General features: G+C 36.0%; 2 protein-coding genes across 2 annotated transcripts in view; one reads left to right on the top strand and one right to left on the bottom strand.

The window, feature by feature from the left end:
* The window catches only part of LOC128994270 (elongation of very long chain fatty acids protein AAEL008004-like), an 88,772-nt gene that overhangs the window by 44,311 nt on the left and 16,547 nt on the right, over positions 1 to 27,914 (bottom strand). The window lies entirely within an intron of this gene.
* Positions 7,620 to 10,718, top strand: LOC128995537 (uncharacterized). The gene has a single exon (XM_054420555.1). The coding sequence runs from the start codon at positions 7,620 to 7,622 to the stop codon at positions 10,716 to 10,718; it is 3,099 nt and encodes a 1,032-aa protein (XP_054276530.1).

The raw sequence follows: 27,914 nt of genomic DNA, 5'->3' as shown, positions 1-27,914 counted from the left end.
ACATACGAGGTTTTACACTAATCAGTTGATAACAACAAGAGGAACACGTCAATGACGTGTTAGTGTACACTTCGTAATTGCAACAAAATAGACCTTTGATCTTTCAATTTTGGGTTCTCCTTAGAAGTATGGAGATATAAGTTAGCCAATCTTGTATGGAGAATAAATCGAAAACTTTGTTGCGATGATGTTTATGAAAATCCATCATATTTCTGTACATTTTTTAGTCGAATGGAAATGCTAGTTGATGGCAACAAAATCAACTGAGTCATATTCCTCACATGGTGTAAAGACCATTGATGGTCCTGTTGTTGGGTATCATTAATTTGATATTGAGGGCGTCAAAAAACATTCAGTGGCACACACCTTTTCGACTGGTATGAAGTAAAACTTCAACAAACATTACTTATAAACCTTAAACGATTAAATATTTACTCCAGTTTCAACGTTTAATCTTTTTATTAAACTGCTTTAAGATTTTACCTGCACAAGAGGCCACTAAACCGGTTTTCGATGGAGATATTTCACCTCAACAGTCAGGAATGCCATTTGGCACTTGATCATAACATTCAAACTAAACGCTAACGATGTAAAAGTGATTTTAACTGGCAAATGTAACAAATTTAGATCTTTAAGGAAATGTTTAGGATACTTCCTACACAGCTTAATCAACAGTCTTTCCCCTGAAACAATGAATAACGTATATAATCTCAATATCGTTAAGAAATTGGATTTTGTATAAAAAAAACTAGGCTAATCCATAATATGTATAGTTTAAACACATACATTTCTGAGAATAAACTTAAGGTCAGTATATGAAAAAAGGTGTAATACAAAATAGAACGGAAAGTAGTGAAAGAGCAACGACAAGATCATTGAACCAAACGCCCTTGATCTCATTTGAGATTCTTTTGTCTTCTGTTTCCTCAACAGAGACGTAAACAAATAATACTCAAATGCACTAAGGACAGTAGTAAGCAGCCTACTGTTGAACTAGTCGCTCGGCAATTACGATCGATGTCTAGTCCAGTGACCTCTTTAGACGTGACTTGGACAACACACCTTAATGTTACGTTTTTTTAATGACTACAAAACTGGTTTTGCTTATGTATCTTAGCGTTTATGATCTCAATACTTAACGTAATTCAGCGTTTATAACAGTTGAGGACTAGTTGCCAACACTTCCATGGTGTTTACAATATTTTAATGTAGTCAAACATGTTCCAGTTGGTCCATTTTATTGAAATGTTTTACAAAAGAATTCCTTAAACGTTCAATTTTAAGGTCCATGACTATGGGATGTTTATTAATGTTTATAATGATTTCTATTCATTACTCAAACTTTTATGGACGAGACAGACTGTGAGAGACATTGAACTTGCCCAAGGCTTTGGCACACCTCCAAAAACTTGCAATATTAATTGGTTTATAAATACTTAAGTTATCTTACGAGTGGTGTGTACTGAGAGTGTGGAAATTTATTTTTGGTATGTGGAAACTTATAATTGTAAGCTGTTTATGATATCTGGATTATGTAATCAAAACTCAATTTTTATGTTGAAACATGAATTCTGTGCTTTGTGACGCAATCGTATGATGTGTCTATCAGGAGCCCATAGAGTAGCTAGCTCATGAGTGGTGCACTTTCCTGTTGTAACGTGAAATTTCCTGTCATAACTTGAACAACAAGTGTGGTACCTATAAATTTAAATCAAATGCAGCCAGTTGTCATTCAGTCTTCAGCTTTCATAGAGAGAAGACGTGTTACCGCTATCATCAGCTTACATTGTGAGAAGATCAGTGCTACACGAGATGTATCCTTTTCAATGTAAGTTTTAAGTATCTGTTACAATAATTATGTTTATATTGCTACCCGTCGCATTTCATGTTTATTGCTGTGACATCACAATTTTTTATTCTACCTTATGTTTTATCTGGATTATGTAATCAAAACTCAATTTTCATGTTGAAACATGAATTCTGTGCTTTGTGACGCAATCGTACGATGTGTCTATCAGGAGCCCATAGAGTAGCTAGCGGTGCACTTTCCTGTTGTAACGTGAAATTTCCTGTCATAACTTGAACAACGAGTGTGGTACCTATAAATGTAAATCAAATGCAGCCAGTTGTCATTCAGTCTTCAGCTTTCATAGAGAGAAGACGTGTTACCGCTATCATCAGCTTACATTGTGAGAAGATCAGTGCTACACAAGAGATGTATCCTTTTCAATGTAAGTTTTAAGTATAAAACATGTCCTTTTTTATAGAAAATATACTAACTTCATCCTGTTATAGTTTATAATAACCATTTTGTCTTCAACTAATTATGTGTATGTTTCTATGTACTGGTCGCATTTCATGTTTATTGCTGTGACATCACAATTTTTGATACCTTGCATAATCGAATGCATTTTAGAGGTTATTTCAATTTTTTTAGCCTTTGTGAAATTTATTTTGGAGAAGTGATAGGTTGAATGGTAAGACCCTGGACCGATGTCGCTGGATGCCAGAAACCTACTTTTTACTTAAATTTACATCTATTATTGCGATAACTCAAGAAATTTGATTTTGGAACTTGGATTGAAAAAATGCAAACGGTGTTTGGGTAAAAAGATTTTCAAATTAAAACAATGTCAATTGGCATCAGAGCTTAAACAACAAATAATTTATTTAAGCATGTAAGGGTTACGGAGATGAGCAACAAGTAAAACTGCTATAGTTGTTTTTATTGATATTAGATTTGTCCAATTATACCATACATAAAAAAAACATGTTTTCCAACTCCTGGAAAACTTTGTTTAATATACACCTGAAGATTTTGAAGGAATATTTGAGTGAAAATATGGCAAACTCGCAGGCTTACTGTGATGGGGTTAATGTTACAAAAGAGGGGTTTTGTGAAAATTGTGTAGAAGAAAAAAGAAATATTGCAACCCACAGGACCTTAGATTGTAGTGAGTTTTTGATAACGTACTTGTGCGCTAGGTCAGAGAGTTTATTGGAATTATCTTAATGATCCAATTATTTCCCTAATGTCGTGTTAAGATAAATGTTTAAAATACTGCGTTATCCCTTTTTGGTGTTAAGGTGTAGTTAAACATGCCTTGAACGCATGGATTTATGAGTTTTCAAAGGTAATTTGTCATTGAAAGTCGCACTTGTGAAGACTTGATTGTGTTAACAGGCTAATCCATCCGCGTTTAGTTGTTTGCTGTCCTTTCACTAATCGGACAAAAATTTTAAATTCTTCAAATGATGTCCTACAAAAAATAATGATGAACAAACTGTCAGTATGCAACACTAGGTTACAAGGTAGGAGAATGACCTTGCTTTGAAACCAGTCTGCAGTCTGCTCGTTGACCTTGACACTGGATGCCTTCCTCACAAGTATATTATGAGTATATAATTTCACAGTGAGAACACTCGATCATAGGTGTACACTAATTTTTGTATGTTAAGTATCCTAACTAAATTACGTTGAATTTTTTTACTTATCTAATTACTCTGAAGATGTTTATCCATAAAGATTAATACATGCATATTTTCTTTAAAAATAAGTAAACCATCTAAAAATTCTTAACGTTTATGTTTTTATGGTTATGTTTCAATTTAATAATGTGATGTTGTAATGTCAAAAGTATTGCTATTTAACGTAACTCTCCACAATCTATATAATATGCTACATGAAACTTTGTTGGTTGAACTCCTCCAAATCCATTGACACCTCATTGGAAAGAGCGTGTCGCGTAGATTTGCAAACTGGCTTTACACTGAAGTCCCTTGGGCTCTTCCCCAGTGGCTTTGAAAGTTCCCATTTTATCCTTATGAAGAACATAATTGTTTACATTTTGATCAGCTGTATAATTGCTGTTATTTATTTTTCAATTCAATGAAACGCATTGAGTACATTTACTATTTGAGTTTGTGTAAACATAACCCCCAAGACGGTGTTGGTTGTATCTTAAATTTGTTTATTTATCGTTGTTTTGTGTTGCTCTGACGGATCGTGTTAGCATGATTGTATCTTAAATTTGTGCATTTATCGTTGTTTTGTGTAGCTATAATTTGTTTATTTGTTGTTAATACCTCCGACACGACGACAACAAAACATAGACCGAGACGTATAACGACCGCAGTGGCGCGTAATAGGCTTGCCAATCTGAACTATTAGGTTACAAATGAGCCCTACCCCAAAAACGACTTTTCGTTCTCAATTGACCCTCAATCAATGACCTGTGTTGCCTCAGCGAGGCATTTTGAGAAGGAGAAAACCGGCCGGAATGCTTTAGGTCAATAACGAAGATAAACATGGTCCGAGTTACACACCGGTAATCTTTGAGTCGACTCACTCATTGTAAATATAACTGTTATTCGTTTTGAAATAACTCCTGTAATACTTTGCAATTACTCGAATTCGAGCAACATGTAAACTTGTAAGTATTAATGATTGTTGGTAAACTAGACCTCAATATCGTTATAATTTTCCACATTGAGACTGGGTTAAGGGTAAACATTTTGTGTTTGAGAGTATCTCCCATTATTCTATGGGTGAACAACTTGTTTTATGAGTAATAAATAGTATATTTCATCACTAGTGTCTAAAGTGATTCATTTTGCCCGTGTATTGAACTATATTTTTCGTCATATTGCATCATTAACATACAAAGTTAGAAAACGAAATACTTTTAATGTAAAGATAACCTCTCAAAACGACTTCCAGCATGTTGTCAATTCACCTAATGCAAATAGCTGTTTAGTGATTCAATTGTTTCATCTATTACGATTGTTTACAGTACATTATACCATCGTCGAACAATCGAGAACAATATGCTAACACCTTACCCAAAATCGATAGATAATTTCGATACGATTGCCACAATCAAAATTTATAACAGCTGATTTTTACTACCTAGAGACAAAACATGTGTTTTACCCCCTAAAAATGTTACTTTAGATCCGTAACGCATGCAGCTGTTTTTACTGCAGTATGACAAAAATATCTTTTTAACTGTTCTTTTTACTGTTGTGTGATTTTGAATAAAGGTGTCTTCCTAAATTTTATTTCAAATTGCTTGAGTTATTTTTCCATTTAACTTTTTTCCATTATTTATGATGTTTTAAGAGAAAATTAAAATTTCATATAATATTTAAATTTATGGATAGTACTCAAATTTAATCAAAATCAAGGGTTGTACACATCACTTTAAAAAACAATTTTTTCGGCTCAGGGAACTATACATTTACTAGAAACTGTGTTAGAAACAATTATATTGCTACAAACATGTTTGCAACCATAATTAATGCTTAACCCCAAATGTTAAACCAGTATTGGGTTTTTGTATGCATAGATTTAAAAATGTTATTTATGACCCATTGTACCGCTAGCAATCTTACAGTTTTACAGCCCATAGCCATTGAAAATGACACTGCTTGCTAAGCTGTTGGAATAACACGTTTAGCAGGCAAAATCTTTCAAACAGCTTTTAGCTTCCGTCCCAGTCAATGTTTATGAAAGATATATTTCTTCAAGACGGTAGCTCCAGTGATCATTGCTCAGCGAATCCCGCTCTTTAGATGTGTCTTTGACAACACACCTTTATTTTGTGAAGTTTTTTTATCGTAATTAGTCTATGTCAAACTGTGTGTTGAACTTAGCGTTTATGGTCGTTACTAAGAATTTTAAGTAAATTTTACAAAAGTTGAGTTGGCAACGTTTCAATATTTTTACTTCATATGGTCACGTTCCAGTTTATGCATTCTATTTTTTTTTAACTGACCTAAATCTTGCTTTCATTTTTTCATGACTACAGAGTGTCAAAGTTAAACAAAATTCAACTTTCAAAACAATTAAGGGCCGGGTGACAGTAGTGTCATACATTTTAACCTATTCAATATACGATTTAAACGTTCAAGTTGATTCATTTTATTTTATTGATAGAAAAATCGCCTGAATCGTTTAACTTTTGGGTTTATAACTACAGAACTGTGTTTGAACACGTTTTTAGCGTTTCTGTTACAATCAAAAGGTAAATAAGATAATGTAATTGTTTAGCTGTCCAGTACAGCATTTTATCCATGTTTACAAGTCTAAATTATGGCGAGATTTTGGAGCAGGTTGTTGTATAGATGACGTAGCAATAAATGTGGACGAGGCAGAGACATTGAACTTGACTGAGGCCACTCTTGGCACAGCTCCAAAACTTGAAATAACTAGTAGTTTATCAATAATTGCATGATATTAGATTTTGCAGTGGTTTTCTCTAATTAAGATAATTAGCTATAATAAGTTAAAATCTAGCTATTTTGAGTAATCAACTAAGGATACTGGCAATCTTAGACTTCAATGTTCATAATGTCCAGGTTATGTAATCACAGCTGCATTTTTATGTTGAGACAGGAACGATTTCAGTATCTTGTGATACAATATTAGGATGTGTCTGCTCGATCAGCAGCCTATAGTGGTTAGCTTATTAGCGTAATGGCTATTAATTAACAGCTGGGTCTAAGGAATATGTCACCCTTAGTCACTCACAAGATCAAGCCACTCATCCTACACTTATCTCCATTCATACTTGGCTTAAAATACTTTGTATGGTCGCCATTTTATTGTAAAATATTAAAGTGGTAAATTTTTATGTTTGAAAATGAGGGGAGGGGTCAGATGTGGCCAGTTGCCATTTGGTCTTTAACTTTCATAGTGAGAGGACCAGCTTACATAGATCGATACCAGCGGCTTAGATAAATCAGCTACACGAGATGTATCCTTTTCTGATAAAAACTAATAAAAAATCATTCGGTGAGATATGTAACGAGTTTTATATCAATGACTTTGCATGAGACATGTTTTTATAATTTGTTATATTTTCAGCTGTATCCTTTTAAAAGTGAATAGTATAAAGCTTAATTATTTGGATAATATGTCTAAATGTGTGATAAGGTAGTTTTACAGTATATTCAACAACACAACATTTTTTATAGAAGGTGTGCTATTTAACGAAATATCTATTCTGGCAAATTTCAATTTTAGAGAAAAGGCTATTTAATCTTGTTGAAAAGCAAATATTTTGGGTTTCCTTAACTATAATATCAGCATCATGTTTTCCTGCACTATTTGCGAGAAGACCTTTACACTACGTAATAACATGCTTCGTCACCTTCGATCTCATGTCGAGGAAAAAGAATACATATGTAAAAATTGTAACAAGGCGTTTGGAAGAAGGTTACACTTAACAAGGCATGAAAAATTTGCTTGTCGAGGCAAGGTTCCACCAAAAAAACTGAAAATAGTTCGTGAAGAGAATGAGTCACCATTCGTTGAGGTTGAGAAAGCTTTAAAAAGCAGAATCAAAACGTTTGTCACTCGACCAGACTCTGACGATCTCGAAACCGTATTAAAAAAGCTAAAACATGCAATGATGGAAAAGATTAATTTTATCCTACTCACCTACTCAGCTATTAAATTTAGCATTTTTGTTGAATCTGAGTTTACAAACATAGCTGGAGATCAATGTCAACGGAATTTTAAAACGAAAAACATTATCGTTTATAAAACTACTGATTTAAATCCTATTCTAGAAGATGCGTTTGAGAATTTAAGAACAGAAAAAGGTGAATGTGAAATGAAGAAATCGGGATGGAGCTTTAGTAAAGTAAAACAAGTGGAGCTGAGGATCAACCGATACAACCCTTTGCGAGGATCACGTCACATACAGCTTCCAAAACGCATTTCTGATAGGAAAGCTGTAATTAACATTAGAAACTCTGATGAATATTGTTTCAAATATGCGATCCTGTCGAAGCATGTCACTAACACTCCCTGGGAAGTGTGCCAATATATAAACAACAAGGAGCTGGAAGATAAATATGATTGGAACTGTATCTCATTCCCAGTGAAACTCGATGAGATCAAACATTTCGAAAAAGCAAACAGTGTTTCTATAAACGTATTTGGACTAACCGAACAGGCCGACGTTTACCCGTTAAAGGTTTGTGAAGAAGAGAAGGAGAATCATTTCGATTTACTGTACATCACTGATCTGAATACATCACACTATTGTCTGATAACAGATTTTAACAAATTAGTTCATTCTCAATTTACAAAAGACCACTGTAAAATCAAGGTTTGTAAGCGTTGTTTTGCTCATTTTAATGATTACTATGACGAAACTGCTGAGGAAAAGTTGATTGCTCATCAATTGGAATGTCCGAAAGTTCAGCGATGTGAATTTCCATCTTATGACACCATTTCGTTTAAAAATGAACATCGTTCGAAGAAAGTTAGGTTTGTGATATATGCTGACTTTGAAACACTCCTACAGCCAGTTCATGCGTGTGATGGTGACCCAGAAACATCTTGGACAAGTGCATATCAGCATCATATACCTTATAGCTATGCATACTTGTTAAAAGACTCTGAGGATCAGCACACACAACTACGAGTGTATCGAGGACAGGACGCTGTCAAACATTTTGTAAAAAGCATGAATGATGATATACAATTTATAGACAAGATTTTGTTTGGCGACAAGAAGCTTCAAGTACCTAAGCTTACGCAGAAGGAACAGGAAGATTTTGATGCTGCTACTGCCTGTCACATTTGTAAAAAAGGAAACTTTACTCAGGAAAACTGCAAGGTAAGAAATCATTGTCATATCGGTGGAAAATATCTCGGAGTCGCCCATAGACACTGCAATTTTTTTTATCAAGATCAACATTTTGTGCCCTGCTTTATCCACAACCTGTCAGGATACGACTCTCATTTTATCGTCAGAGAACTGGGCTATGACACAAATGAAATTAAAGTTATACCCAACACTGAAGAAAAATACATCTCATTTTCAAAAATGGTTAAAGTCAAACATGCCAAAAATAATGTGATAGAATTGAGATTTTTAGATTCCTATAGATTTATGCAGGATAGTCTCAGCAACTTGGCAAATAACCTACCAAAACCTGATTTTATTGAAACAAAAAGACATTTTCCTGAAAATACCGAACTTCTAACAAAAAAAGGGGTATTCTGCTATGACTATATGACTTCATTCGACAAACTCGAAGAAAGGCAACTTCCACCAAAGTCTGCATTTTACAGTAGACTTAGTGAAGAGGAGATAAGCGATGAAGACTACAGTCATGCGGAAAACGTGTGGAAAAATTTCAATATAAAAACATTAGGAGAGTATTCTGACATGTACGTAAAATGTGATGTCTTGATTCTGTGTGATGCCTTTGAAAATTTTCGCAAAACCTGTCTCTTGACTTACAACTTAGACCCTGCCTACTACTTTACTACACCAGGACTGGCATGGGATGCAATGTTGAAATATACAGGCATTCAACTCGAAATCATTAAGGACATGGACATGTTTTTGATGGTTGAGAAGGGAATTCGAGGCGGGATCACACAGTGTATCAAACGTCACTCCGTCGCCAACAACAAGTATATATCAAAAGACCCTAATGTACCCAGCAAGTATTTAATCTATCTTGACGCAAATAACTTATATAGGGAAGCTTTAAGTCGTCATATCCCTTATGCTGGGCTCAAGTGGTGTGATGATTTAGACATTGATATTGAGTCCATACCCGACGACGCCGATGAGGGATATATACTTGAAGTTGACCTGGAATATCCACAAACGCTACACGACGACCATGCTGATCTACCTTTCTGTGCAGAGACAAAAGTACCACCTGGAGGTGTACATAAGAAACTTTTAACAACAGTTGAAGACAAAGAAAAATATGTGATACATTATGTAGCTCTAAAACAAGCATTGAGTCATGGATTGAAGTTGAAAAAGATTCATCGTGCGATTCAATTCAAACAAAAAGACTGGCTCAAACCTTTCATTAATCTAAACACAGAAAAGAGAAAAAATGCATGCAACGAATTCGAGAAAGACTTTTACAAATTGATGTCCAATGCGATATATGGGAAGACGATGGAACAGGTTCGAAACAGACTCGATATCAGGTTAGTGTCAGATCCAAAAAAGGGTGAAAAACTTATTTCAAAGCCCAACTTTATCGATCGAACCGTCTACAATGAAAACTTGGTAGGTATACACATGGGAAAGACAAAGATTGTATTGAACAAACCAATTTATATAGGTATGAGTATTTTAGATTTAAGCAAAGTGCGAATGTATGACTTTTATTACGACGTATTGAAGCCATTTTATGGAGACAGAGTGAAACTTTGCTACCAGGATACCGACTCTTATTTTCTTGAGATCGAGACAGTAGATTTGTACGAAGACTTAAAATTGCTTCAAAAACATCTCGACACCAGCAACTATCCCAAAGATCATCCTCTGTTTTCAGAGGAAAACAAAAAAGTTCTTGGGAAGTTTAAGGATGAATTAGGTGGTGAAGTGATGAAAGCCTTTGTAGGACTACGAAGTAAGGTGTACGCCATAGACAAGAGAGACAGTCCCATCAAAAAAGTCAAAGGAATCAAAAAATCTGTTGTGAAAAATAAAATAAAATTTGAAGACTACGTCCAGTGTCTGTATTCTTCTGAGTCTACCTACACCATAAACAACATCATCTCATCGAAGAAGCATATCGTTTCAACTGTTTTCATAAACAAGGTGACTTTGAGTGCTGACGATGACAAAAGATACATTCTACCAGACAAAATCAACACACTTCCATACGGGCATTATCGACTTCAGGAGGAACCACCATCGAAAAGAAGAAAACTAACTGTTTAGGTGTAAAACACATAATGTACAATATGTTTTTTATGTATCTATGATTGTAAAGTAACAGCAGTGGATATAAACCACATTAAAAAAGTCGTGGCTAGGGCTGAAAGGCGATCCACGTAATACAGGGTGTTTTTTTCATTAAAGTAAGACACTTTGACCAACTGTTTATGTTTTCTTAACTTCAGCTTGTTTAATTGAGAATATGGAATAAACATTTAAAAAAACACCCTGTATAAGCTAACGCCCATATCGGATCTACCTCTTGGGTATGGGGAGGAAACGATCCCTAGGGCCGCTGTTACTTTTTTGTGTGTTAACATAGACTAAAACACAGGTTAAACATCAATGAGTCTTAACAATTTTCGTCAGACTAATTAGACCTACAATACTTTACCTTTTCTTAAAAATCACTACTCATAACTTCCAAAAAGAGATTATGTTTTTGTCTCATAGCCACAAATTATTTTGCAACACTCATTGTCAATTGATCAGAAGTTGACATTAGATGTATTCTCTAAATACATAAACCCTAATGGTACTCTCAAGTAAAACAACAATGCTGTTAAGTAAAAAACAATGCCTTGAAGTCAATAGAATTGAACTAGATAGTTGATCATAGATAAAGTCACCCATAGTTCTATAATTACAGGATCGCAAGGATAAAAATCCAAACATCAATCAAAGCCATTATGATAATATACGTACAAATGAATCTAGAATGCTCTTATTTACCATAGATAAAACATACTAAATTAGTAGAGTCCACGAACAACTGAAGCCATTTTTTATGTTAGTTATATCCCTCGCCAAGCAGATGTCATGGTTTTTACAAATCCTTCATTGTTATTTCAAACATTTTCAACCTTCAAACGATCTAATCAGAAACAATGACTCATACCCTATTTATATAACCAAACGGTAAAACATATAGTTAATCATGATAGAAAAAAAATGTCGTCAATACTAGCAATCACCGGACATGAACTAAACATAAAAAAGCGTCAAAATTGACAATGAAGTCTACTTGTGTTGGTTAGTATAAGGTGTTTTAAACCAAAAGTTCATAATTATCACATTTACTTGTTTATAATCTGAAATGATTTGTCTGAAGCAACAAAATTCATTTTTCAATAACACCAATTACATTGTTGTATGCTCGAGTATTGGAAATATATTTCAAAAGCAAAACATTGTTGATATGATAGACTTTTTTGCAAGTACTGGATTATACATATTAAATGCAAATGTTTTTCACTCTGTTTTCATGTGATCACGAGTATGGCCCAGCAACACCTCATCTCATAGTCCCGACTGAGGGACCATAGTCTAAAACTGGTTTCGACAGTGACGAGATCGACTATCGTTTGAGAGAGGGATTCTCAAGCATCTTAATTGATTGTTTAACTTTTGATCATTTTTCCTTAAATGATACAATGTTTATTTGTAATGAAGATACTGTTTTTTTTTACTTGTTACGATTCAATAAATTGTTTTTTCCGAATAGCTGTTATTCTATTCCAAAATCTCAAACCCCCAGCTTTAACCTAGGATTTCCCATTACGCTAGGACAACGCTTGTTTGAACATTACCTTTAAAGCTACATACGTTGATCATGTAAAACAAGAAAGGATACTTGTGTGTTGTTTCAATATTCCACCTCAAATCAATGTAACTCAAGAACTCATCTAGGCTTTAAACTTCGTCTATGCAACCTTTTGGCTTCATACACATGATACATATCAGAACTGATAATACAAGGAGTTCTTTTAATGCGATCAAAGAGCTTTTTTCAACATATTGGATACGTACGAATCTGACATTAAGGCAACTTGGACATTTGAAACCATTAAGGTTGTGTAACATCTAAAATACCACTGTTGCAACATAGGTCATTTATTAACACTTCTATATCAACACAATAAAAGTAGGTAAAGATGTAAGCTTGATTACATTGGGAATGGTGCAAGGCAAATAAATCGAGCATTGGTGTTTTTGCTTGACCAGTTTGAGCACTGCTTCAGGCAGACGCAGTGTCAACCAGTTTGTGCGTATACAAATCTCTAAAAATTTACCAGAAGATGTTCAAGGAAAAAAAACTTGGTTTGCATAAATATCCATAAACGTACATCAAAACATCAAGGTGGACTGGGTTGTCTTATTAGCATTGTGGTTGAAAAAGTAACACACACCATTTGTTCATATATTTCATCAGACTATTTTGAATTTACATACAATTCTGCCTGGTTCTCCTTTTGACTCTGGCATGGCTACACATTATAACTCTACACTTTTTGGTTTCCTAGGTGGGTTATCAGAACTAGTAGTTTGTTCAACACAGATGACTATTTCGGTTACTCGCAATAGCTGAGTCACTGATGTTGGTAATTTGAACACTAACATTATTATAGCAGAACACCACTTCCACAAAACCGTTATGAATTTGATCACTTTTGAACATCAAAGTAATAATGTTGTGGTAAGAGCATCAGTGTTTGCTGCTCGCCTCTTCTCCCCTGATACAGGCAGAGATGCAGTTTTATAATAAAAATATCACTACCAACACAGGAAGATGGCCTTAAATTCAAATATGAAAAACTCTGTATAAAACCTTTGATTGCCATTTGGTCAGTTAAGGGCGTAACTACATCCGTTCACAAAATAACTCCCAACATGGTGTTTTTTCCAATATAACTCCGGTTGTTCCTTATTATTTTAAGCAATTTGGAGATCCTTGTATGGATAAAATGTTGAAATACATGTGTAAACCATGACCGAAAAAGTCTATTGTTCACTTGACAACTACATGATATCTCCGCCTTGATAATCTACTTTTGGGACTCAGCTGGACAACAGTGACCACTGCAAACACAATAAAACTCTACATATTATTCACAGGTGAGGTAAAAAATCAGAACTGGTAGTATAAATATTCTTTAGACATGGAAGTTGATCGACAGCATTTTGGATCGATCACTAAGCCGCTTAGATAACTGTTTTGAAATCACACTAACAAGCATCATGACACCATCTATCGATGTAAAAGCGTTGAACAGTTACTAACCCTATCGTTTTGACGCTATTTAAACACTTGTAAGTTGAGATGAAAGTTCATTAGCTCAAGATTAGCATGCTGGTAGAAAAACTACTATGAGAAACTCGAGTGTTTACAGTAAAACCAGTTTGCTAACCACTTCTGCTCGCCTGATACAGGTAAAACATCGCAGAATCACTTAATAAATCATAAGCATTAAAAACCTTAATTTTTAACTCGGAAATTGTGAAGAAAACCAGCTACAATAGCATTTATTTGATTATGTACACTGAATATGAGCAACCTTCCGGAATCACTTAATAAATCATAAGCATTAAAAACCTTAATTTTTAACTCGGAAATTGTGAAGAAAACCAGCTACAATAGCATTTATTTGATTATGTACACTGAATATGAGCAACCTTTCAGCAAATAGGCTATAACAAAAATCAACAGAAATATACACAAAGAGCGAGCTGGTCTTCACTTCAAGTAGTAAATGAACAACAGGTGTGTTTAAATCCAACACACATCAAAATTAATTTCCAAAGCAGTTGTCTAACCCTACACTCCTGATACTGCGTTTACTAAAAACTTATAAAATAAATTTATAACGCATTTTTAAAGTAAAACATTTATTAACAAATGTCCATTTATTAACAATGTATGAATTAGTTAAATAAATTTAATTATAAGACATCGTCAAAACTGCAATTTTTCCCCCTTTATATTTTTTTTAAATCCATGATAATTCCTTGATCGTAACTTATTTTCGAGCGATGGGGTTAACTCCAAGACTTTTAGGAAGGCCTTTTCCATAAGAGGTCATATAAAAGCCCCGAATAAACACGAGTATCCTAGCCTATAGTCGTTAGTTGATACCATCGTTAATTACTAATTTTCAAGCGGTGGGGGGGGGGAGGGGAACGCAAATCCCCCGAATAAACATAAGTATCCTAGCCTATGATCGTTAATACCTTAATCATTACTTATTTTCAAGCGATGGGGGGAGGGGAACGCAAACCCCCGAATAAACATAAATATCCTAGCCTATAGTCGTTAATTGATACCATCGTTAATTACTAATTTTCAAGCGGTGGGGGGGGGAGGGGAACGCAAAGCCCCCGAATAAACATAAGTATCGTATCCTCGCAATACCATCTTTGATGATGGTGGGGGGATCTCAGATGGTAGAGTGGTGGGGGGACGGATCCCGAATGTTTGGGGATCCATTCCCATAAGACGCCTTATTGGATCCCCCAGTAGGACGCAGATATATATACTACTCTCGATCCCGTGACGGCGGGAAAAATAGTGAAATTCCCCAAATGTTAGCACAAAATTAGATATAACGTAAAATTTTCTACATAAGAATAGCATTAGAAGCCATTTACTGCTGATTTTTGTTTACTTTAATACAGCTGATCGTGATTTATCAAGCCAGTAAGCAATATTTCATTTGGATTACTCATTTGCCAGTCAATTCTGCAATGTAATGTATACTATATAAAACCAGGGATAGCTTTAGGCCTACCTATAATAATAAATACTTTTTATTTACGTCATAGAATTTTGAAATACATTGTTTTAATGTGTAATTTGCAAACTTGTGTATTTTTAAGTGAATTAGTTAAGCGCCGTAGAATCATAGAAGATGGCTCAAATCAATGGAATTGAACTTAGAATGGCTGAAGAAATAATGAAGTTGTTCTTCTAATTTGAAGGTTATTGTTGTGTTGAAGGAATGTTTAACATGAAATAACCACATTGACTAAATAATAAACGATTCAAGATTAAATGGGAAACTTTTGCTTTGTTTTTATTTCAAAACATATGTTAAAGATTTATTCTACACCTTTTTTTGTAAATTTACTAACATTTATATTTGAGATTTATTGCGTTTAATCAATATTTTGTATGAAGTGGAATAACCTCAATGGCGACTCTTAGAAATGAACCTGGGAATACAATGCTGTTCAAAGGTTTATTGCGGAAATTTTCCATCACGAAAGTAAAAAATAATACACAACGTTTCGGGATCTGGAATCTGATCCCGTCCTCAGGTGAAAAAAACTTAACTAACACATTACAACTAATAATACTTGGTCGCCCAACCTAAGTCGGAACACACTACAGAAGGTATCAGTCAAAAAATTTCATCTGGGAGTACAGATGAAATAGGTTCGTACAGGTATTTGTTCATTAGTTAAGTACCCTGCTATGACAAGTTCCAATGGGTGGAAGAACAAAATTGTTTGGAGGAGATATTAACTAGGTACTGCCTGTTGCTCCAAGCAAAAAATGTTCAAATAATATAGCCTAGCATGCACGGTATATATAACAGTAAAACCTAGAGGTAGTTTCCGTTTCTTAAAACTAACCAAAAATATGCATGTCGCAGATGCTGATGAAAAGTAATTTCGTAATTGGTTTCGATAACTGAGTAATGGAACCCTAACCAGTGGCAAAATAATAATCAGGCGTTGACTAGGCCCTTTTTTGATAGAATATGTAAAGTCAATCGCACCTTTAGGAGGAATAACACCATATAAACTTACACTAGGCTAATAGTAGGTTTTTCGTTGATCAGAAACATATCTAGGGTCAAGTTTGATCAATGTCATGCCTTTACTCCACACTAATTGTGTTGAAAACTTTACCAAAAGAGCATAAACTCAGAACTAATAACTGGATCGGGGTGCTAATTTAGCTGTTTAGACCAAGAACTAAGCTTATCTCAACTACCTTAATTTGACTTTTCATATGTGACAGAGACAATTTCGAAAATTTCAATGAGGAAAGCATTTTTATCATCATTAACCGAAAGACCAAAGCTACCTTAGTAAACCAATATTTATTCACAAACATGTGTGTTGCCTTTAACAGAGTTAAACCTTTGGAATCATTCAAGTTATTTATTGAAAATAACACAAAAAAAGCAAGCTAATACAAACAACAAACTGTTTTTGTACGCAAAATATATATTGCTCTAGGATTTCTATCCTGACACATAGATAATTTGACTCTGAGTTTGTTAAAAATATTACAATAATTTTTTTTACATTTATTTAAGAGTTTTTTAGGGACTTACGTCCCTACAAGCCTCTAGTTATTTATTTATGGCTTATTAAACTATAAAGGATGTTTGTCAAAGACTTTTATAAAATATCTTTCCTAAAACATTTTAGTGTAATACGGGCCTAATTACAATTCAAAATTTAAAAACAATAGCTCACAATCACTGGGGGGTTGTAAGCGAAGTTGAAAAACAAACGAAACGCAAGAAGGGCAAAGCCCTAAAAGAAATTACATTTTTGTTGCCATCAGATTATAAGCTTTAAAATGACACATAAATTGTGAATACCTGCCAAATAGGACGGCTGAGAAGGGGATATTAAAGATGAACGGGTAGACCGGGATTGCGCCAGTTATGTGAAGGTTAAGAAAGGTCAGCCTGGCACGCACCGGGATTGCTCCAACACTACCCCAGATCGCCATGTGGCCGGGTAATCGGGCGGAAGATGGAATGTAACCTAACCTAACCTAAAACCTAACCTAACCTAACCTAACCTAACCCGATAATGAAGGGGAGCATTTTCTGAAATTGAAGAAAGACGGTGCTTTTTGGTGGGGGGGGGGGTAGATTTGGCAGTGGTGCAATCCCGGTGGACCGAGATGAACCCCTTATTGAGCGGAGCGAGCGAAGCTCTTATACGTCGACTCTTATGCATTTCGTAATACGCAAACTCCTACTAGACGGTTGAATTAATGGTTTTCAAATTTTGCATGGTGATAAAGACCATATCGGCGAGTGCCAACATCTATATGGAGTTCAAAATGTCTCTCAGGAATCCGCCCTACTGGGTCTCAAAGTTTCATTGTAGTCCTTATGGAAGCAGTATTTGACACATAAACAAAGACATATGATCAGCTGTTGACTTTTGAATGCAGTAAATAAAGAAATATCTGGTAGCATTATTCCACAGATATTAGAACAGAAACGGTATGGATTATAAATATAATCAAATGACGACACTAGCTTGAGGTCCATGACGTAGGAAGTGGTGAAGGAAGTAGTAAAGACGAGGAGTCCGGAGTGTGGGAACTGTTTATGACGATTAGATTAAGGTATCTACAATCCTAAAATGCAATGGGAAGGGAGGAAAACAGGTCCGCGATGTAGGAAGTGGTAAAGGAAGTAGTAAAGGCTAGCTGTTCAGGGTGTGGGATCTGTTTATGACCATTAGATTAAGGTATTTGCAATTCTATGATGCTATGGGAAGGGAGGGAAACAGGTCCGTGACGTAGGAAGTGGTAAAGGAAGTTGTAAAGGCAAGCAGTCCGGACTTTGGGAACTGTTTTTGACGATTAGATTAAGGTATTTACAATCCTAAAATGCTATGGAAAGGGAGGGAAACAGGTCCGTGACGTAGTAAGTGGAGAAGGAAGTAGTAAAGGCGAGCAGTCCGGAGTGTGGGAACTGTTTATGACGACTAGATTAAGTTATCTACAATCTTTAAATGCCATGGGAAGAGAGGGAAACAGATCCGTGACGTAGGAAGAGGTGAAGGAAGTTGTAAGGTTTGTAGCAGTTAGATTAATGTATCTGCAATGCTGAAATGCTAGGAGACGGGATGGAAGCATGACCACGACATAGGAAATGGTGAAAGAAGTAGTAAAGAATGTTGAAGAAAGTCAATGTTTTACCAGTGCGGAGTGTGGGAATATTTGGGGTAATTATATTAAGGTATCTAAAACACTAAAATGATATGGAAAGTAATAAAAACAGGTCCACGACGTAGGAAGTGTCTTAGAAAGTAGTAAAGTATGAGCATAGTGTGAGAATCGTCTGTGGCAGTCTGTGGAGAAGGGAAGGAAACAGGCCCCACGACGGAGGAAGTGGTGAAGGAAGTATTAAAGGCTGGTAGTGCAGAGTGAGGGAACCGTTTGGGCAGTTAGAAAAATGTATCTGTAATACTTAAATGCTATGAGAAGGGAGGAAACAGGTCTATGACGTAGGCAATGGAGAATCAAGTAGTGCATAGTGTGGGAACTGTCTTTGGCAATTACATTAATGCATCTGCAATCCTAAAATGCTATGGGAAGAGACTGTAGAGTGTAGGTTAAAATGATTACGAAGCTCGAATCAATACATATTTTCGATACATGCAATAGTTTACAATCGAAATTTACAACTGAGTTGACAACAGCTGATTTTTACTCTATAGAGGCTAAAAACGATTTTTACTCCCTAAAGAGTAAAAATGCTACTTTAGACCGGCAACGCATGCATTAAAAACGACTTTAGTTTTTACCACAAATACTAGAAAAATAATCGTGGTTTTTACTGCAGGATGACAAAAACAATATAATATGAACCCTTGATGACTCCGCTCAATTTTGTGGATGCTTCTGCGAACGCCACCTAGTTGCATTAAGTATATAGATAGAGAGAGAAACAAGGTATTTGTTGTGCATGGTTGAAAATACAGTATATTAAACTCTAAAGTTACAATATAATATATTTTTATACTGTCATTTGTAACTATCAAACATTTTATACATTTTTCAGGTTAAACATTTGTTTGTCTGTTGTCATACGATATACATACCTAATATCCTATACTATTCAAGAGGTCACCCGTATCACTTTTGAAAGATGAATAGACTTTGTTATATTGCTTATCTTCTTATTCTTACCTTCCACTTGATATGCCATTGCCAATGCATATATACTCGTCTTACGAAATGTAAGTTTTTATTGGTAACGTATTGTATTTATTTTGTGGTAGAGTAAAATATAGGATTAAACTGACCCAACCTTAGTTAATTTTTAAATAAAAAACTTACTTTTTTCGAACTGGTTTCAGTGGTAGTGTTAAGCTTATAATATAGTAGAACTAAAATAAAAATTGAACAAATGTGTTTGTAAATAAATTGAAATAAAATTAGTTTTTGGATAAAGTTATTTATGTAACTAGTAAACCACGTGTGAAAAAGGTTCGACAGTCTCTCTATCTTTCCCAAATACCACATCGTGCGTTCTCGTGAAAGCCTATCATTCGATCCACCTGTCATTCGAAGCGTTTAAGTCTCCGCGTTTGAATCCACGTTGTTCACGTCCACGTTGAAGCACTCTTCAACGCAAATCTTGAAACACTCCATCAACAATACTAGTGATCGGTGCTCTTTAGCTAAGACGATTAGTTACACGCTCAATTGTCGAGGACACCTGAGTTGATCTTCAAACGCTCAAAATGATTCCGACTTTTCTTCAAGTTTGAACCGACGGATAATGATAGGTAAGAGCTACACCCACTTGAAACTGTGAAGAAAACGCATCCTAAATACTTCATTGAACAATGAACGCACCACCAGTCACACCCCGCGTTGAAGTCTCCGCGTTCGAATCCAAGTTGTTGAGCAATCCAAATAAAACATCCCATCAACAATACAAGTATTCGGCGTTTCTTACTTAGCTAGAATCACCTATTAGCCCAGTTATCTAGGATAGAGTTAAAAACCATACAAATCTTTAGACTTTTGTCAAGATTGAACTGGCAGATCACCGATTGCTGTACACCTACTTCACACTCCGAAGAAAATATACTAGGTGGCGTTCGCAGAGGCATCCACAAAATTGAGCGGAGTCATCAACGGTTCATATTATATTGTTTTTTATCATATTGCAGTAAAAAAAATAGTTTTTAATGCATGCGTTGCGGGTCTAAAGTAGCATTTTTAATATTTAGGGAGTAGAAATCGTTTTTAGCCTCTATGGAGTAAAAATCAGCTGTTGTCAACTCAGTTGTAAATTTCGATTTAAACGATTGCATGTATCGAAAATATGTATCGATTCATGCTTCGTAATCATTTTAACAACAGTCTACAGTCTCTTCCCGTAGCATATTAGCATTGCAGATACATTAATCCATTCCCAAACTCAACACTGCTCACCTTTACTACTTCCTTCACCACACCCTACGTCGTGGACCTGTTTCCCTCTCTTCCCATAGCATTTTAGGATTGCAGATACATTAATGTAATTGCCAAAGACAGTTCCCACATTCTGCACTGCTAAGCCTTACTACTTTCTTCACCATTTACTACATCATAGACCTGTTTCTTTCCTTTCTCACAGCATTTAAGTATTACAGATTAATTTGATCTAACTGCCCAAACGGTCCCCCCACTCTGCACTGCCAGCCTTTACTACTTCTTTCACCACTTCCTACGTCGTGCGGCCTGTTCCCTTCCCTTCTCATAGCATTTTAGCATTGAAGATACATTAATCTAACTGCCAAAGACGGATCTCACACTATGCTGATGCTCATACTTTACTACTTCCGTGGACCTGTATTCACCACGTTCCATAGCATTTTAGTATTTCAGATACGTTAATCTAATTGTCGAAAAATTCCAAAAATCCGTACTGCTTGCCTTTACTACTACTTTCACCATTTCATATGTCGTGGGCGTGCTTCCATCCCTGCTCATAGCATTTCAGCATTGCAGATACATTAAAACTGCTACAAACAGTTTCCAGTTCCCACACTCCACACTGCTCACCTTACTACTTCTTTCACCCCTTCCTACGTCGCGGATCTGTTTCCTTCTCTTCCCATAGCATTTTATGATTGTGCATTTTGTGGTTGTGTAAAGGTGAGCAGTGTTGAGTTTGGGAATGGATTAATGTATACCTAAATCTAATCGTCATAAACAGTTTCCACACTCCAAAGTACTCGATTTTACTACTTACTTCACCACTTTCTACGTCACGACCTGTTTCCCTCGCTTTCCATAGCATTTTAGTATTGCAGATACCTCAATCTGAACGTCATAAACAGTTCCCACACTCCAGACAGCTCGCCTTGACAACTTCCTTTACCACTTCCTACGTCGGGGTCCTGTTTTCCTCCCTTCCCATGGCATTTTAGGATTGCAGATACCTTAATATAATCGTCACAAACAGTTCCCACAGTCCGGACTGCTTGCCTTTACTACTTCCTTCACCACTTCCTACGTCACGGACCTGTTTTCCTCCCTTCCCATAGCATTGTACGATTGCAGATACCTTAATCTAATGGTCACAAACAGTTCCCACAGTCCGGACTGCTCGCCTTCACTACTTCCTTCACCACTTCCTACGTCGGGGGCCTGTTTTCCTCCCTTCCCATAGCATTTTAGGATTGCAGATACCTTAATCTAATCGTCGAAAACAGTTTCCACAGTCCGGTCTGCTTGCCTTTACTACTTCCTTCACCACTTCCTACGTCACGGACCTGTTTTCCTCCCTTCCCATAGCATTGTAGGATTGCAGATACCTTAATCTAATGGTCACAAACAGTTCCCACAGTCCGGAAAGCTCGCCTTGACTACTTCCTTCACCACTTCCTACGTCTCGGACCTTTTTCCCTCCGTTCCCATAACATCATAGGATTACAAATACCTTAATCTAATGGTCACAAACAGATCCCACACCCCGAACAGCTCGCCTTTACTACTTCCTTCACGACTTCCTACGTCGCGGACCTGTTTCCTTCCCTTCCAATAGCATTTTAGGATTACAGGTACCTTAATCTAATCGTCATAAACAGTTATCACACTCCGGACAGCTCGCCTTGAATACCTCCCTCACCACCTCCTACGTCGCAGACCTGTTTTCCTCCCTTCCCATAGAATTTTAGGATTGCAGATACCTTAATCTAATCGTCATAAACAGTTTCCACACTCCAGACTGCTCGCCTTTACTACTTCCTTCACCATTCCCTACGTCGCGGATCTGTTTCCCTCTCTTCCCATAGCATTTTAAAATTGTAGATACGTAAATCTAATCGTCATAAACAGTTTCCACACTCCGGACAGCTCGCCTTTACTACTTCCTTCATCACTTTCCTACGTCGCTTACCTGTTTTCCTCCCTTCCCATAGAATTTTAGGAATGCAGATACCTTAATCTATTCGTCATAAATAGTTTCCACACTCCAGACTGCTCGCTTTTACTACTTCCTTTACCACTCCCTACGTCACGGACCTGTTTTCCTCCCTTCCCATAGAATTTTAGGAATGCAGATACCTTAATCTAATCGTCATAAACAGTTTCCACACTCCAGACTGCTCGCCTTTACTATTTCCTTCACCACTTACTACGTCGCGGATCCGTTTCCCTCTCTTCCCATAGTATTTTAAGATTGTAGATACGTAAATCTAATCGTCATAAACAGTTCCCACATTCCGGACAGCTCGTCTTGACTACTTCCTTCACCACTTCCTACGTAGCAGACCTGTTTTTCTCCCTTCCCATAGAATTTTAGTAATGCAGATACCTTAATCTAATCGTCATAAACAGTCTCCAAACTCCAGACTGCTCCCCTTTACTACTTCCTTCACCACTTCCTACGTCACGGACCTGTTTTCCTCCCCTCCCCATAGAATTTTAGGAATGCAGATACCTTCATCTAATCGTCATAAACAGTTTTCACACTCCAGACTGCTCACCTTTACTACTTCCTTCACCACTTCATACGTCATGGACCTCAAGCTAGTGTCGTCATTTGATTATAATTTATGATCCATACCGTTTCTGTTCTAATATCTGTGGAATAATGCTATAAGCTATTTCTTTATCTACTGCATTCAAAAGTCAACAGCTGATCATATGTCTTTGTTTATGTGTCAAATACTGCTTCCATAAGGATTACATTGAAACTTTGAGACCCAGTGGGGCGGATTCCTGAGAGACTTTTTTAACGCCATATAGATGTTGGCACTCACCGATATGGTCTTTATCACCATACAAAATTTGAAAACGATTGATTCAGCCGTCTAGGAGGAGTTTGCGTATTACGAAATGCATAAAAGTCGATGTATAAGAGCTTCGCTCGCTTCGCTCGCTCCGCTCAATTATACTTCTTGACGTAGCAAAGAACACGCCACATGTTCCACGCGTTGAAGTCTCCACGTTAGAACCCACTTTGTTGAGCAATCCAAATAAAACAAGCCATAAACAATCCGAGTGGTCGGTGCTCCATAGATCTGTCCAGTCTGTTCCAAGTAGGTCAGTAGACTCAGCAGTGCAGGCAACGACCGACCTCCCCTCGTGACCTCAATGGAACCTGTTCTCTGGCTGTTGAATGTTACACAATCCAGAAACAAGACATTTCCTTTGACGCTGATACTCGTTTACTCGACGTCGGGCTCGTCTTCGTCTTCCTCTAGAGAGATTGTTAGAAGTAGGGGTGGCAGAACGAGTTCTTGGATGATTCTTGGTCGGATATGGAAGGGTTATAATAGCTGGACTGGTTATAAGAGTGAATGGTTTTTATATTATGAGTCTGGTGACAAGATGAACAAAAAATATTCAGGTTAAGCTTCAATGTATGCTTAAAGACTCCTACAGTTAAGTAGAAAGTAGGCGTGGTAAATCGGTGGCTCAGTCGATAGCAATACGGGCTGCTGAAATAAGGCAGCCATGACTTGGGTTCCTGTTCTAGTAGAGCCTCTTGAAATTTATTAGTACAGTATAGTTAATTCTTGATGCACCAACCTACTCCTTGTTTTTCAGATTTGTTAACGCACAGACCTTTGAGGTCTATGAGGACGGACAAATGTAGCTTTATAAGAGGCCACCAAAATCTGTTGATTCCGGTTCGATGGTTTATAAATATGTTATTCATGAAATGAAATGAAATGAAAAATGATTTATTTAGTCAGGCAAAGTTAGGGCCACATGGCCCACTCTTACACTTAACCTGTGCTTAATACTACCGCTGTACTTAATTCGTGCTAACAATCTTCAGGATAACAATGACAATTATTTGTTGTCAAAACACTTAGAGAAAAGGTATTTTACCATACCTACCGTTTCCAAAATACTCCAAAATACTTTTTACTAAACCAAACGATGTTATATTAACTACTTGAAAATAATACAATTGTTTTATAAAACACTTTTTTTAGTACATATCAAGTTTAAAAGATGTAGGTTTCGTAATCCATCAAAAGGTCCCAAAGTTCAAAGGTCAAAGGGGTTTTGTAGGACAAGGTTGGGAATTGATCATGCACGCATTAATTCAGCGTGATTAACGGTCTCTAAGTGTTAGGTGGTATTTTCGATTCAACTCTGAAAACTCGCCAAGAATCTAGCTTGGTTTCACATGGCTCTTGGCAGCTGTTCAGTGCTCGTTAAATAATTTCATTCTGACATTTTTCAACTAGTGGGTTATCCACAGCCTCTCGCGCTAGTTTACAATTAAGTCATTCATTTACGAATCAACTGTGCATGAATCCGTTAGCAAATCCTTTCCATTGGTCCAGGAAAGAGTGAAGAAGGTAAACTTTGCAAGGCTGTGAACTCCTCGGCCTTCGAGCTAGGCCTCGTATTAACGGAAGCCTTTGATAACATACAGTAACGGTTTGATGAGGTCGGAGGAAATCAATGGTAAACATCCGTCTGAACTCCCAGAGCAAATAGTCTTCCTTAGACATAATTTGAGCTAGTCATTCTTGGCCTGCCCGATCGTTTGTCTGTATAATTGCAAGACGTCGAAAAATTAAATATAAGTTTGTTGCTAATGTATGGCAAAATATGAAAAAAGTTTATATCCGAATCCTGGCCTAGAATTGAGTAAGTTATTCATATGCTAAAGCTTTCCATAATTGACAAATGACAAATGACAAATGACAAACTTGTATTGCCTTTAAAACGTGTTACATGCATGGCATCGTCCAGGAAGAATCCCTACAGTTGTATAATAATAATTAACAATTTCTACGCGTATTTTCTTTTAGGATAAGATGCAATGTGGTCAATAATCCTGAAATGTGTACATGAAACTTTGAAGAGAGTTAAATCTCTCTACTAATAGTCAATGCTAATATAGTTGTGTAAATTACCGTTTGGTTGACTTAGACTTTTCGTTTGGTTTTGTAATCTAAAATTAGACGCGTTGTGAAATTCGCCACAATTTTCCCCTCCATAAACTCAGTCGGTCAAGAGTTAAGGGTCACACTGCAAGCCTCTCATTTTAGTGGTATATGCTCCGTGATTCCTCCTTGAGTTAATATATTTCACGCTGCGTTGAGTGAAATCATAAACCATAACCACTAGGAAAATTACAACCAGCAGTTATAAACAAGTACTACCAAAGTGGAGTGATAGTTACAAATCTTTAAGTGTCAGATATGTAATAAAATACAAATATTACAGGACAGAATCAGCCACCAAATGTGTTGTTGGTCTTTTTTTAATACTCTCATATTGGATAGGATTACACTTAATAATGCTTTAGTGAAACTTTTTTCCACTGAAATTCGTAGTTCCAAAGTTAACAACTTTAAAATGCCTAGACTTTTAGCAGTTTGGCAGTATAGAAAGGACTTATTAAGGCAACAATGGCACAGATATGTTTTCTAAGATCAATTAAGCCACAACTTTTGTTCAAATATCAAAGCAAGGTTTGTACACAGTCTGGAAACGAACAACACGAGATAAAAATCATAGAATTGCTATTTATTTTCAATAGACTCAAGTACATTTAGATAGAGTTCGATAAGAATAAAAATAAATTTCACTTTTATCTTTACTTTCTAATGTACAATTATGTTATATAAACTTGTATTAATACAAACCGTCCTCAAGATGGTCGTGCTTTCAATCGACTCACGACATTTGTGAAAGGTTGAATGTTTATTTAAGGTTGAAGGATGTTTATTCATTGATAAGTTTATATATACGTTTGAAGACACCCCAATGGGTAAACTTAATAATAGTTCAATAGTTCAATAGTTCTCAATAATTTCAATAACGGGAATAAATCGGTCTAGAGGTAGAGTACGTGACTTCGTTCCCTGAGGTCTCGGGTTCAAATCCTTCCAATCAATAATACAATTTTATCTAAGTGGTAATGCCGCGACCCTCTAGACATAGCCTGCAGTGAAGTGGAAAAGTATTCCGGGCTCCTAGAGTATTTTAGTTTTAACAACACGTATAATATGGATATTTACATATAGAGAGAGGAGAGGCAAGGATCTAAATCATCAGCAGACAAAGATGACCTTGAGGAGTTGAAGGATCAGAGTTATGAGTAGAAAGTGTTCTCATTGGCTAAGACTTGGTCAGCTGTGACATTATATAAAAACCGGCCTGACACAGAATGTAGGAGACGAAAATGTGACATAAGATGACAAATACATTTGTGGTTCCTAAATAATAAAATGCTCAGTTTTTCCTAAGAATTCTATAATAATATAAATGCTACTGGATGTTCCCATACACTAAAGTACCCAGAGAAGTATAATTTGTGTTCAAGCTTCATGTAAAAACTCTTAGTGTTTCAATTTTTAATAAAAATAAACTGAAATATCAGGTAAGCATCGAACCCTACATTGTATTTAATTCATTCAGTGATGGATCTATTTTTAAAAGTATATAATTAATTATGAATCAACATTCGTAGCATTGTAATGTCAGTGCTTATTCAGTTGGGGTCATCCAATCAAAGAAGTTAATAGTGAACGCTTGCGGTAGTTCTGTTCGTTATTATTAGGCTCAACCTTTGCAAGACGAATTGGAGTTATCTAACAACTTCTGGTATCGACTCAAAATACACTGCCGTAGAGATTAATTGTCGGTTATCTTACTAATATTATAAATGTGAAAGTTTGTGTGTTTGTTTGTTTGTTTGTTAACAATATAGCAATATGTTATGATTGTATTATTTGCTTCATAATTAAAACCGATTATAAGACATTAAATAAGGGATTAAATGCAAATTTTCTAGGAATTTATAATGAATATAAAACCAACCCTTACGTAAAGGGCTAGTAAAATTTCTGGGGACTCTTTTTAAATGTTTTCTGCGGTGTATGATACAAACACCCATTATGGTTTACACTTCTGGGTAAAAATCAACTATATGTTAAAATAGCCTCAAAACCCAAATGAGTATTTTGAATATTTTGTAGAAAACCAAATAAAACTTTTGAAACACAACCCTTATTCACTAAAAATTCTCCTAGTATAGTTTGAATAGCGTGTATACACTTGGATTATACAAATGGCCACGATTTTGTAGGAATTTAAAATTCCTGCTTTTGTGCTAGGTAGAGATAGAATCCTCTGTTCGTATTTTATATTTAAAAATCTGCGTCACTCATTGAGTTTTCATT

This window comes from Macrosteles quadrilineatus, unplaced genomic scaffold (genome assembly GCF_028750875.1).
Source record: "Macrosteles quadrilineatus isolate MER2022 unplaced genomic scaffold, UCM_ALF_1.0 Scaffold_5__1_contigs__length_97177068, whole genome shotgun sequence".
NCBI lineage: Eukaryota > Metazoa > Arthropoda > Insecta > Hemiptera > Cicadellidae > Macrosteles > Macrosteles quadrilineatus.
Note: the sequence above shows the minus strand (reverse complement) of the source record. Positions and strands in the feature narration are given on the sequence as shown.